This window comes from Lacerta agilis, chromosome 7 (assembly GCF_009819535.1).
Source record: "Lacerta agilis isolate rLacAgi1 chromosome 7, rLacAgi1.pri, whole genome shotgun sequence".
Classification (NCBI taxonomy): Eukaryota; Metazoa; Chordata; class Lepidosauria; order Squamata; family Lacertidae; genus Lacerta; species Lacerta agilis.
This window is the reverse complement of record NC_046318.1, coordinates 84,042,238-84,056,644: the sequence shown is the minus strand read 5'-3', so window position 1 is coordinate 84,056,644 and position 14,407 is coordinate 84,042,238. Positions and strand designations below refer to the sequence as shown.

The window sequence follows — 14,407 nt, the reverse complement described above, 5'->3', positions numbered from 1 at the left end:
TTATCTACTTGCACTATGACATGCTTTTGAACTGTTAGGTTGGCAGGAGCAGGGAGCGAGCAATGGGAGCTCACCCCGTCGCGGGGATTCAAACCACCAACCTTTTGATCAGCAAGCCCTAGGCTCATTGGTTTAACCCACAGCACCACCTGTATCCCTATCAGTTGGATTACTTGCACTTAAATGTCTAAATATCTGCATACACCGTTATCACACTGAGGATTGGACTGTCCTAAGAGTTCCATGGAGGATTGGACTGTCCATGGAGGGAGAGAACTGACCACTGTCCCCTCACTCGCCCATCTCAACACCTGTGTTTTGCACACTCACACAATGAAGCCCCTACCCTACCAGCGTACACGAATACTCACACGAGGGGGAAAGCCAAATCAGGCACAGGATACGATCCAGAACCAACTGCTCACATACAAACATGTCCATGTCTTTACATCAGCTGTCCCCAATATGGGCTAGTATTCAGCAAAGTTTTACTCAGAGTAGAGCCATTGCAATCTCCCCTCATTCTCACTGGAACCTAGGCTTGGCTAAGAAAAAGTGCACATCCATCACGTTTCGTGGACTGAGCAGGGATTTGACCCTGAATCCTCTCTCGGCCAACACTCTTACCAGCTTCAAGCTCCATTCAGTTCCTTGGTTTTATCCTTTCTGCTATTCACATCGTTTTGCATTTTTATTTCCCCCCCTTTTCACAAAAGCAAAAGAGCCCCAGACGCACATTCCCCCCCCCCCCCGAAGAGGAAGATTGTAATATCTACAGACTCTGCTCCGGAGGGAAACTGGAGGGTGCCTGGAAACGCCGCTTGGGGGCCTCTTCAATTCCATCACAGTGCCAAGAGTGTGTTAAGCACAACCAGAGACGGCTCTTTAATAGATTGAGGTCAGGCTCGCTTTCCGGACAATGTCAGCCCTTAATTTTGTTCCTGCTGCTTTCAATCTTGAGCTCGGGGCTGCCTTCCCCCATCACTCTCCCCTCCCTGAAACCTCTCTGCGGAATTTGGTTTTTGAAAGAGTGAGGGGTTTTTGCCACCACTAAAGACCTTGCCTATTTCCTCGACTGCCTGTAACTCGTGCATCCGGCACAGGGCCAGGCAAAACTCCTTATTATAGCGGCCCGTTAAATATCTCACACCTTTGCTGAGTGGACGAATGCAAAGAAGAGCCTTTCAGGTTCAGACCTACTTAGGCCAGCATTGCATTTCCCACAGTGGACACCCAGGTGCCTATAGGAAGCCCACAAACAGCCCCCTCCTCACCTGCAGTTCCAAGCAGCTGGCATACGGTGGTATACTAACTCCGACAGGGGAGGACGGCAGTGGGGAAGGGTCATAGCTCACTGGCAGAGGGAACTGCCTTGCATGCAGACGACCCCAGATTCAATCCCCGCCATCTCCAGTAGAGCTGGAACGTCTCACGGGCTTCTATCAGCCATTATCTTCCAGCCTAATCTACCTCGCAGGGGTGTCGCAAGAGTAAAAAACAATAACCCCATGTAAGGTCCTCTGAGCTGCTCGGGTGAATGGTCAAATACGTATCTATGCATTTAGAAATGTTTTTAACCTACAGTTCCAAAGCAGGCGATAATACCATAATGCACTTAAACTATATCGACTGGTGCTCACTTCAGCAGCACATATACTAAACTATATCGACTGATATTCCTTGTCCCTTTAGGGTGTGCCATTTCAGGGGGTGGAACTTATTTTCCCCAAATTTCTTTATTGAAGGGTCTTAAAAATATGTTTGTGAGGAACTAAAAACTGCTTTTTGTGATTGGACAACATTTAGCTTGGTAAGGCTATGTCTGATGAAGAAGCACATAAACCGCTTTTATCCTTCTGAAAATGTCAGGTAATGCCAAACAAACAAACAAAATTGCAAGTACTTGGCAATAATTTCTAAAGATTTCTATGCAATTTTATGTACATTTCACACCAAGCAAAAATAATTTTATTAATTTAAGCAAAACATCTTTTGAATTCCCAAGTCACGTTACAACTTTTGAGCACCCTTCATTTTTTGGAATTTGAAAGTTGCAGCACATTATGTTCCATCTGCCCTCGGCTATGTGTGCAATTTATAAATAGGCCATGTAAAAAAGGCATAAAACTTAAAAGGAATTGGGAAGTAATGACACCCAGAGGTCAGCTTGCCTGGTCCAGAATTGGTTTTTCAGGCAAAAACTCAACCCTTATACATATGAAGTACCCGGTAATTTTTAAGAAGAAAGGCCCTTTGACCGTTTAATATTAGTAGTAGTAGCAGCATCTTGCCCTTCCTTCCAAAGGAACCCAGGCTAGAAAAAACATCCACGTTTTTAAAAAGCATCCCAGAACAGTCAAAGAACTTCCTGACAGTGAGAGCTGTTCGGCAGTGGAATTTGCTGCCAAGGAGTGTGGTGGAGTCTCCTTCTTTGGAGGTCTTTAAGCGGAGGCTTGACAGCCATCTGTCAGGAATGCTTTAATGGTGTTTCCTGATTGGCAGGGGGATGGACTGGATGGCTCTTGGGGTCTCTTCCAACTCTAGGATTCTATGAAAGCATTCTAAAAACAGCTGCAGTTGAAAACATGATTTCATCCAACAACCTCAGGGTTGCCAGGAGCAGCTTTTCTTTTTCTTGCCTGCGTAGACAGGGATGCTTTCAAATTACAGTGGTACCCCAGGTTACGTACTTAATCCATTCCAGGTTACAGTACGTAACCCGAACAATTCGTTCTGCGCATGCGCAGACCGGAAAAACCCGAAAAACCACAAAAAACGCTCTACTCATGCGCAAACCGCACATGCGTCGGGTTGCGCTTCCAGGTTAGCGGAGTTCGTACGCATAGGTAAACCGAGGTACGACTGTACTCCTGATAGGAGACAGACACGCCTCACTAGGGAGGGCATTCCACAAGCATATGCAGAGTTCTTTCCTCTTCCCGCTGAGCCACACAGCTGGGAGAAGGGGCGTTGAGGTGCCCTCCTCATTCCCAGGTGAAACGTCTCATTTCAGGCCTTGCTCTCGCAAGTGGCAGATAAGCAGGTCAAACTGGACCGCTTCAGGTTGCTAGGGGAGAGGGGGATTATAGGACAGGATGTTCCTCCACGGAACAAAAGCTCCCACCAGGAGCCGGACCCTTTCTCCCTGACATGTGAGGATTCTTTACTGTATGGCAGAGCATCCCACCATGGGAGCCCTCGCCTGCAGACCGAAAGCTGCACCAGGTTGATCGCGTCACCTCCTGTTTGCGAGAACAAGGCCTTAGAGATTAAGCACTGATCTGAACCGTCTCATCTAATTCTGGGCATTTCCCCAAGCCTCTTTTGCACATAACAATCTAATCAAATTTTGGAAGTGGAGCAAGGTGGCGAGGCGTGCTCTCGGCTCCCGGAGGCCAATCTGCCTGGCGGCGAGACGCATCTGAGCTCCGGGCACGTAGTGAATAAAGCCCACTCCGCTCAAGTCCACCAACCCAAAGGCAAATACCCACAGCTCTCCAAGCTTGTGATAACGAGCTTGTGGGTCGTGGACAAGCTAGAGGAAAACTACTGGTTTCCCTCTCGCTTACAGAGATGGATGACTTGCTTGATCACTTCTGGCAGCCTCGTGATTGGCCACTGGTATTGCAAAGGGCTTGGCGTTAGAGGCAGCCCCGGGACTAAAAAAATCCTTAACTTGTGCCAGTGGCGACAAAGCAGGTGTTGGGTCTGGCTGATGAAAGTGAATCAGGATGGCCTCAGCTGCCCGTAAGGGAAGCCCCCCACCCCCCAGCAGGAGGACAAAACAAAGCCAGTTAAATAATTAACAGCCACATTTGTCATTTCCAGGGAGGAATCAAAGGTGGGTGAAGTTGATGGAATTGAAGGAATACAGCCAAGAAGCCCTGTGTGCACGCAGAGGGGCCGGGCACCTGCCTGGTTCAGCTCATTTAACATTCAAAAGCTCCTGACATTCAATATCCGGCTTCTGTCTCGACTGGGGAGAGATCTGAACCGCTGTGTTCCAGATGCAGAGATTTAGCACCTGCACCTGGTGTTGTTTTGAGTTATGCCCCTTCTGCAGCCTACATTGGACCTCCTAAGCTGGATGAGGTGGGGTGCCCTCTGGCTGGTGGCACAAAGCCACTGGCAACATCCATCTCCTTGCCTTTTCATCCTTACTCTGCTGGTGCCCCCCTTCCCTTAGGGTTGCTAGGAATGGGGCACGACTGGGAGAAGCAAGCGCATGAGATGGTGCATCGCGGGTCCGCCGGGGCGCTGCTCAATGCGCTCAGAGTCGGAGCCCCTGGGTCAGGGGCTGCGGTGCTTTAAAGCACATCGAAGCAGCCCGCCCACCTGGTGAAAGAGAGCAGCGCTTGAGGGTTTCACCCTGGCTCTAAATTGGAGTCATGACAGAGGGAGACAAAATATTGACCCAATAAATCCAGATGGAGAGCGCCATTGCCAGGCGGAATTATAACCAGCCCCAGTTAAATGCCAAGCAATTAAGCTGTCAAGTGTATCTCCCATCTCTTTGCTAGTCCCAAACACTCAGGAGATAGAAAGCGCCATGACAAAAGGAACTTCCTAAAGGGAATGTGGTCCTGCAGATCAAGCAAGCACACGGAGATGCGATGAACTAAGCAAATAAATACTGCCGGGTAACTCAGCATCGCAAATGTGCACACTCAAACACAAACACACATGGTTCTAGTTTGGAAGCCTTATTATTCCAGGCCATCAGACGTGGAAAGGCTCCAGAAAGCTAGCTGGAGCTCATCACTTAAGAACACTGTAAGAAATGTCCCAGGTCAACACCTCCAGCTAAATTCATAGAATCATAGAGTTGGAAGGGACCCCGTGGGTCATCTAGTCCAACCCCCTGCAATGCAGGAATCTCAGCTAAAGCATCCATGACAGATGGCCATCCAACCTCTGCTTAACAACCTCCAAAGAAGGAGAGTCTACCACCTCTCATGGGAGACTGAACAGTTCTTACTGCCATAACTTTTCCAAAAGTTTAGTCGGAATCTCCTTTCATGTAACTTGAATTCACTGGTTCGAGTCCTACCTTCCAGGGCAGGAGAAAACAAGCTTGCTCCCTCCTCCATGTGACAGTCCTTGAGATATTTGAAGATGGCTATCAAATCTCCTCCCAGTCTCCTTTTTCCCCAGGCTAAATATACCAACCTCCTTCAACCAAGCACCTAGCAAAACAGAAAACTGCCTTATACCAAATCAGATCATTGGTCTATTTAGCCCATCTAGCCCAGTACTGCCTATACTGACTGGTAGCAATATGGCTCTCCAGGGTTTCGGACATGGAGGTTTCCCCCCAGACCTATCTGGAGATGCCAGGAATTGAACTTGGGAACTGTTGCACGCAGAGCAAATACTCTACCACCGAGCTACACCCTTTCCCCCAAAGCAACAGGGCTGGGAAACATCCCACCCCACCCCTGCCTGACAGCTGCTTGCACTCAGAGCAGGCAGCACTAGGCTAAATGGAGCCATGGGTTCGACTCAGCGTAAGGCTCAGCTTCATGAGCAGAAGAACTTTCTGGCAGCAAGAGCAGTGGGACAGACTCTTTCAGAGGGGAATGGACTCTCCTTCCTTGGAGGTTTCTAAGCAGAGGTTAGATGCCCATCTGCCAGGGATGCTTTAGCTGTGATTTCTGTATTGCAATGGGTTGGACCAGATGACCGTTTGGGTCCTTTTCAACTCTATGATTCTATGGATGCATTGTGTGTCAATGCGGGGCCTGGAAAAGTAGCACAGATGCATGCTGAAAATAGGTAATACAGTGGATGCTCAGGTTGCAAATGCGATCTGCGCGGGAGGCGCGTTTGCAACCTGCAGCGTCCACAACCCGCAGCGATGTGTGATTTGGCACTTCTGCGCATGCACCGAAACCTGGAAGTAACCCGTTCCAGTACTTCTGGATTTGGCGCAGAGCGCAATCCGAAAACGCGTAACCCTCAGCGTTCGCAACATGAGGTATGGCTGTACCTGAAAGATGGTGAAAGGGGGTACTAGTGGATGAGGGAAATGGGCTCCTTAGAAAGGGAGATGCATTTTCCCCCAGGCTGCTGAGTCACCATGCCGTAATTTGAGATGGTCCTCCCTTCCTCCCTCAAGCCCCCACCCGCCTGCTTGCTAAGAGGAAAGGAGCCAGGTACGGTAAACAAGAGATGGAAGCTGGCGCACACCTGGGGCCTGCTGATTATGGTGTAATCGGATTTGAAATGCTTCTGCAGAGCTCCTGGAAAAGGCACCCCAATTTCACAGCCACACAGGCCAAGGTGAAGGGAAATCTTTGGGATCGATTGGCGTCCAAATTAAGTATGGGGCAGGGGGAGGAATCAATCTCCATCTAATTCCGCCATTGCCCCCCACCCCACCCTGAAAAGCAACCCAGATGGAAATAAACTTTTAAAAAAAAACTGAAGCAAATGAAATGTTTAATAGGGACAGGAGCGGCCAAAGCAGAAGATGATCATAAAGAAATGGATTAGGAAGGATCCAACAATCCAGTCTGCAGAAAGGCAGGGCAGGGAGAGGTGAGGCAGGAGGGGGTGAGAAACCTCAGCCAGAAAAGGGGGGGGGGAGAAAGCAGTACCCTGACAAAGAGGGAGCTGTTCCTGAGCTCTTCTTCAGCGGCCCTGTGCTCCTCTCCACTGCTGCCCCCTCTCACTGCAGCGCACACACACACACCCCCGCCACCGCTGCCACTGCCGCCTTAGCAGGTAAAAAGCATGAGAGAGGAAATTGAGAGTGGGAAATCAGGGCTGAGCTGGGGGGGGGGGGGAGCGGAGAGAACTGCTTAGGGCACCTCATCTCAGCAGGTGAGGGGGGGTGGAGATTTAGCTTAAACCGTGGATTAACTCACTGGGTGCTGCAGATGGCAGGGGGGACATTTTTAAAGTGCACCGATAATAGCAGAGTGGGAGATTCAGGAGGTGCACGCGGGGGGGGGGTGCTGAGCAGGGAGAGAGTTGATGAAACACACTTTCCAGGGAATTGGTCTCCCCGGAGCCTTAAGAAGAAAACTGGAGGAGGAGCCTTGAGTTGGGATGCTTCTCAACATGAACAACGAGATTCCCGTCCAGGTTGAGAAGAAAGCTGCACCTCCCATAATACTCAGTGGCCTCTTTCATGTTGCTGCTTCTGGGCAGGAGTGTAGGACTGTTCTGAAGAAGCGTTTTCCATGAAAGAGACACCTTTAAGTCTGCCAGCAGGACACTGTTAACTTATTAACACAGGCAGGCCCTGAGCAATGGACCTCAGTCCTTCTAAGGCAAGAAGAGCCTGCTGGATCAGGCCCAGGGCCCATCAAGCCCAACATCCAGTCCTCAAAGCAGACAACTAGATGCCCCAGGGGGAAAGCCGCAAATAGGACCAGAGAGGGCTACCGAAGGAGCTGCCATCCGCTTGCCCTTTTGCCTGCCCCAGGACCCAAAGGGGGGGGGGTGTTAGCTTGTAAGATCAGTGTCTTCACTTGCTTAGCCATTCCAACCTTACTTTGCCTATGCATTGCACTGATCTGAACATTAAAGATTTTGGCAGAAAATGTACTCAGGTGTTTGACTTCTTTGTCTGGTAAGGGCTAGGACATGGAATCATAGAATCCTAGAGTTGGAAGAGACCCCAAGGGCCATCCAGTCCAACCCCCTGCCAAGCAGGAAACACCATCAAAGCATTCCTGACAGATGGCTGTCAAGCCTCCGCTTAAAGACCTCCAAAGAAGGAGACTCCACCACACTCCTTGGCAGCAAATTCCACTGTCGGACAGCTCTCACTGTCAGGAAGTTCTTCCTAATGTTTAGGTGAAATCTTCTTTCTTGCAGTTTGAATCCATTGCCCCGTGTCCGCTTCTCTGGAGCAGCAGAAAACAACCTTTCTCCCTCCTCTATATGACATCCTTTGATATATTTGAACATGGCTATCATATCACCCCTTAACCTTCTCTTCTCCAGGCTAAACATACACAGCTCCCTAAGCCGTTCCTCATAAGGCATTGTTTCCAGGCCTTTGACCATTTTGGTTGCCCTCTTCTGGACACGTTCCAGCTTGTCAGTATCCTTCTTGAACTGTGGTGCCCAGAACTGGACACAGTATTCCAGGTGAGGTCTGACCAGAGCAGAATATAGTGGTACTGGCATGAGTTTGGCCAAACTGGCATGAGTTTGGCCAAACTGCAGGAGGCAGTGGAGGATAGGGGTGCCTGGCGTGCTCTGGTCCATGGGGTCATGAAGAGTCGGACACGACTGAACGACTGAACAACAATTACCTCCCTTGATATAGACGCTATACTCCTATTGATGCAGCCCAGAATTGCATCAAGGGCCTTCACAAAACAATGTCTGGGGCGGAGAGTTAATATTGCATCAATTTTTAAAATATATATTTGGTTCAATATATGGAGGAAAATATAAAAAAAATTAAAAATCCTTCCAGTAGCACGAAAGCTCATACCAAGAACAAACTTAGTTGGTCTCTAAGATGCTACTGGAAGGATTTTTTGATTTTATATTTTGTTTTGACTATGGCAGACCAACACGGCTACCTACCTGTAACTGAATATATGGAGGAATTAATGTTGTTCACACTTGACCTGAGCCTTGGCCAACAAATTTCTGTCCAGATAAGATCTAAATACTGCTTTTAAAACATGCACAGAGCTGACTGAGCTCTGGAGAACTTCCAAGGGAAGAGGCTGCCATAAAGGAGAGGCTATTATCAAGACCATCTCTCTGTGATGCCTGAACTTAGGAACTGGCAGCACAGTTTTAGACGTCTGGGAAATGCTAGAGAGGTATTAACAGATAACTACCAACCTGGTTATTGAATTGGATTTATAGCACTCCTCACTCCCGAGTACAATATACCTGGGTTTTTATGGATGGATTTTTAAGAGTGTGATGCATTCCACACAGTGCCAGGGAAAGGATGGGACACAGATAGAGAAATGTTTGAATAAATGCTATGGTCCGTTTCCTTGTTCTTGAACTTAAAAGGGAAACGCTAACACATGAACTAGACCTCAGTTTTCCTGTTAGCTATTTTTCACGTCCTACCTGCCACTGTTTAAAAGGGCAGTTCTGTTTAAAAATAATTGGAGTTCCTGAATTGCATTTATTCCAATAAGATTCCCAAACAGATGCTCAAAGTAAAGTAGATCTGAGTCTTAATGTTGTTACTCCATTTGTAAACTTTCCAATTTGGAGATTTTCTTCTGAATTCTGGAAAATAAGCCAAGGTTCCTCGCAAGAACTTAGACCTGAGATACTGAGCCACTCAGGATTAGTGAAGTTTCTCTTTGTGAGCTTGCAAAGAAGCCAATATTTTATAAGGGGCTGTGACTTGATCCAGGATGGGGTAACCAGTGTGGTCCCTTCCAGATGCTGTTGGACTCCAACTCTCATCAGTCCCAGCCAGTATGGCCAGTGGCAAGGGATATGGATGGGAGTTGTAGTCCGACAACATCCAGAGAGTAACATCTCAGCTACTCCTGACTGAGGAGATCAAATCCCACAAGGCTAACTTTAATTAGCAGGAGATGAGCTAAGCTATCTTGCCAAGTACTTTGCACTGACCTAGCAAACGGAAGTGAGAGCTGGACCATAAAGAAGGCTGATCGCCGAAGAATTGATGCTTTTGAATTATGGTGCTGGAGGAGACTCTTGAGAGTCCCATGGACTGCAAGAAGATCAAACCTATCCATTCTCAAAGAAATCAGCCCTGAGTGCTCACTAGAAGGACAGATCCTGAAGTTGAGGCTCCAGTACTTTGGCCACCTCATGAGAAGAGAAGACTCCCTAGAAAAGACCCTGATGCTGGGAAAGATGGAGGGCACAAGGAGAAGGGGACGACAGAGGATGAGATGGTTGGACAGTGTTCTCAAAGCGACTGGCATGAGTTTGGCTAAACTGTGAGAGGCAGTGAAGGATAGGCGTGCCTGGCGTGCTCTGGTCCATGGGGTCACGAAGAGTCGGACACGACTGAACGACTGAACAACAACAACAAAGCAAACCTCAGCTCTGAGACGGTTGAACTTGATAACAAAAAAGACCATTGTGGGAAACCGAAGCCAGACTTAGCAGAACAAAAGATAGTTGGGATCTGGGATGATGTTACAGTGTCAGCTGCCTCCCACTCCAACTGGGAGCAGCTCTGCACTCATATGTGACAGTATCCAAGACCAGGAAGCTGTCCCATAGCCTACCTGCTCTGGCGTGGCTCCTGCTAGCAACTTCACTGCTCCTGGCCGGAGAGCTGGAAGTTTTGGCAAGCTTGTTAGCGGACACCCTGTACATGACTCCTCCGATGCAGCGCAGATCTTTGTTCCTCCAGTGGTGCTGCAAAGCCTGGAACTTGCTCCCTGTGGGAGAGTGGCGGGTGCTATTCAGTACCGGAGACCTGCAAAGACAAAAGAATACACTCAAGGTAAGCAACTGGGGCCTTTGCTCACAACCTGCCGTGTTCTTTGAGGACTATCCAACAGGGTTATCCAACAGAAACAAGAGTTTAAATGCTAGCAGAGTTGTTATTCCAATGTGCTATTCTGAAAAAGTGGTCTGCCTGACCTGTCCCTGGCATTTCCTTCCACTTGTCTCAAACAACTGAAGCAGAAAAATATCCAAGATTTACTCCAGACTCACCCAAGCCTCTGCAATGAGCATGCATTCTGGGACTGAAGCGAACTCAACAGCACTTTGCTTGCTCTGCATGATTTGTTCTGCTTCCAGGAGCCAAGCTTCTGAAAGAGGTAGAGCTTTTCTAGACCAGCAATGTCCACTTGGACCAGCAATAGCTCCCAAAGGCCTCTGCATCCCTCCCCTGCCACTGTGTGCCCCAGTCCCTTCAAAGCATTTCACACAGAGACACACACACTCTCTCTCTGCAAAAATTTCAATGACTGCGCAAGTTAAGTCAGTATTACCACCAGCTGCACGTAGGGGAAGAGGCTGGGATGTGGAGCAGAGCATCTTTACTTATAGTTTTCCACTGGAACTTTTGCATTACCTAAGTTGATTAGGAGCAAGGAATTGATGCTAACTGCAAATAAAATATCCAGCAACCTTGGCAGTTTCCAAGTTTTTAGGTTCACTCAATACAAGTAAAATAAGCATGCTAAACTAGATCATTCTCTAGGACATTGGAAAATTCTCCAATGCAAACAATTTTCTGGTGCAAAATTACCACAATTTGTATCGGAAAATTCTTCAGAAATCTTCAATTCAACGTTTTCTGGAAAACCCACATCAAAGGGAAGGGAGCACTTATAGATGAGAGATGGGGGCTTGTTAAGGCATTCCAGAAAGTTCATGGCAGAAGCAAGAGGATTAGGCTAATTGTTGGATGATAAAACTATCAGTGGCTACAAATCATGATGGCTATGTTCTCCATCCTATCAGAGGCAGAATCACAAGTGGAAAGAGCGCTGTCACACTCCGATCCTGCTTGCAAGCTTCCTCTGTGGACTAGAAACTTGTTTTCTTTTTTTTACATTAAATTTCCTTGCCAAATTCTGGGTCCTCCAGGCAACTCTGCCAAGATGCAGCTTGCTGCATGGGCTGACTCTGCATCCGTAACTATTCCCACTCGCATTCGGAGTTCTGCATATCCACCATTAGGCCAGCAGCCATTCCAACCAAATCAAATCTGCTCCAGTATCAGCTGCCTTAACTATTTAGCGCTAATCCAAACAGTAATTTGTTTATGCAAATGAGAGATCTAATTTTGAATTAGCACAAAACTATGGCTCATAATGCTATTAGCTGAAACTATATAAACCGTGGCATTGACTGAAGAATGGGTGTAAATTAGGGAGCTGCTCTCCTATCAGCAGAAAGCAAAAGCCGGAGGAGCATTACCTTTAAATGAAGACAAGCGCGGCACACAAAAAGGGGGAATTGCAAAATGTAATCATTACATTTATTAGTGCTTAGCATGACAAGTTTATTCTAATATGGTTGTTGCCATTGGCTACCGGCCTTGATGTATTGTGCCTGAGAGTTCCCACAGATGGGGCAAGAAGAAAGTTGGTCCGTTAACTGGTTTGCGCAAAGCAATCAAGGAAGGAGGAGGAAGAAGAAGACAACTTGGGTGCACAAATGCATCTTTAAGCATCTCTGCTGTATAGCCTGATCAAAAGGCTATTCCGCGAAACATCGCCGGGGGAGACCCATGTACCTGTACAGTGGTACCCCGCCAGACGAATGCCTCGCACAACGAAAAACTCGCAAAACGAAAGGGTTTTGCGAATTTTTAGTTGACTCGCGAGACGAATTCGTCTATGGCCGTGCTTCGCAAGACAAATTCGTCTTGCGCAGTACCACTGTAAGCCGGCTGGAGCCGCGCCGCGTTTTAAAGCTGCAGCAAGTGAACAGCAGCGCTGCTGTTCGCCCGCTGCAGCCTTAAAACACGGCGCGGCACGGTCCGGTGCCGGTCGGAAGGGGCACTGGCCGATCGCGCCCGCCATCTTGGGTGGACATGCGCATGTACAGACATGCGCAGTCCACCCAAGATGGCGGGCGTGATCGGCCGGCGCCCCTTCCGACCGGCGCCCCCGGACTTCCCCCCCCATAGGAACGCATTAATTAAATTTTAATGCGTTCCTATGGGAAACCGTGCCTCGCAAGACGAAATTACCGCAAGACGAAAAGACTTGCGGAACGAATTAATTTTGTCTTGCGAGGAACCACTGTATTTATATCAAAGCGCTTATCTGACCCAGGAAAAAAGGACTCTGTGTGGATTCAGGGGCAGCAGACACCTGGAAACAGACACAAAAAATCTGAATGCAGGGACACAGTGAAACTATTCCTGCTTTCTTGGGCATTTAAAATTGGGCTGTTGCAAGGAATGCCGCTGTTGCTCCTGTATGCTTCACTGTGAACTGAGGTCCTACACACCCTTGTGGTAGAAAAGAGATTGTAGCATGTATTAGTCCGTAAAAAGCAAGCCACCAGCAAGGTCTCCCCCAACGTATTTCTAGGAGTCAATCTTTAGTGCATGGCTGAATGGCTCTGAGGTGTTTGGAACAAGACTTCTACAAAAGGCGCTTCCTTTGACATTTAAAGCCCTAAATGGCATGATTGGCAGCCAGTGCAGTCGGACCAGGATTGGTGCAATATGCTCAAACCTGGCCACTGAATTCTGCACCAGCTGAAGTTTCTGAACTGTCCTCAGAGGCAGCCCCACGTATAATGCATTGCAGTAATCTAACTTAGAGGTTAACAGAGCATAGACAACAGAAGTTAAGCTATCTCTGTACAGATAGGGAAGCAGCTGGACCACCAGCCAAAGCTGATGGAAGGCACTCTAGGCCACTGAGGCCACCTGAGCCTCAAGCAACAGCAAAGGATCCAGGAGTAACCCCAAGCTATGAACCTGCTCCTCCAGAGGGAGTTTAACCCCATCAAAAGCAGGCAGCCTCCCATCCATCTGGTCTAAGGAACTGCCCCCTCCCTAACAATGCCTCACTGTTATCTGGATTGAACTTCTGGTTCTGGTTCTCATCCAGTCCATTACTGAGGCAAGAGATCGGTGCAGCTCTTCCACTCGTGGGCAGGTATGGAGGACTCCCTGGTCCTGAATGGGGTAACTGTGCCCCTGAAGGACCAGGTGTGCAGCCTGGGAATCACTTCGGATTCACAGCTGTCCATGGAGGCGCAGGTAAATTCTGTGTCCAGGGCAGCTATCTACCAGCTCCATCTGGTACGCAGGCTGAGACCCTACCTGCCCGCAGACTGTCTTGCCAGAGTGGTGCATGCTCTAGTTATCTCTCACTTGGACTACTGCAATGCGCTCTACGTGGGGCTACCTTTGAAGGTGACCTGGAAACTACAACTAATCCAGGATGCGGCAGCTAGACTGGTGACTGGGAGTAGCCACCGAGACCACATAACACCAGTCTTGAAAGACCTACATTGTCTCCCAGTATGTTTCTGAGCACAATTCAGAGTGTTGGTGCTGAGCTTTAAAGCCCTAAACGGCCTCAGTCCTGTATACCTGAAGGAGCATCTCCACCCCCAACTTTCTGCCCGGACACTGAGGTCCAGCTCCGAGGGCCTTCTGGCGGTTCCCTCGCTGCGAGAAGCCAAGTTACAGGGAACCAGGCAGAGGGCCTTCTCGGTGGTGGCGTCCGCCCTTCCACCAGATGTCAAAGAGAAAAACAACTACCAGACTTTTAGAAAACATTTGAAAGCAGCCCTGTTTAGGGAAGATTTTAATGTTTAATAGATTATTGTATTTTAACATTCTGTTGGAAGCCGCCCAGAGTGACTGGGGAGGCCCAGCCAGATGGGCGGGGTATAAATAATAAATTATTATTATTATTATTATTATTATTATTATTATTATTATTATTATTATTATTATTCCACTGCCTCACCCGCAGATGAAAAAGACACGCAGAGCTGT

General features: G+C 48.3%; 1 protein-coding gene across 1 annotated transcript in view; it reads right to left on the bottom strand.

The window, feature by feature from the left end:
* Positions 1-14,407, bottom strand: part of ZC3H3 (zinc finger CCCH-type containing 3) — a 237,882-nt gene that overhangs the window by 76,846 nt on the left and 146,629 nt on the right. The window contains exon 5 of the mRNA XM_033155958.1: positions 10,206-10,399. Within this exon, the coding sequence (XP_033011849.1) occupies positions 10,206-10,399 (194 nt within the window). The remainder of the gene's footprint in view (positions 1-10,205; positions 10,400-14,407) is intronic.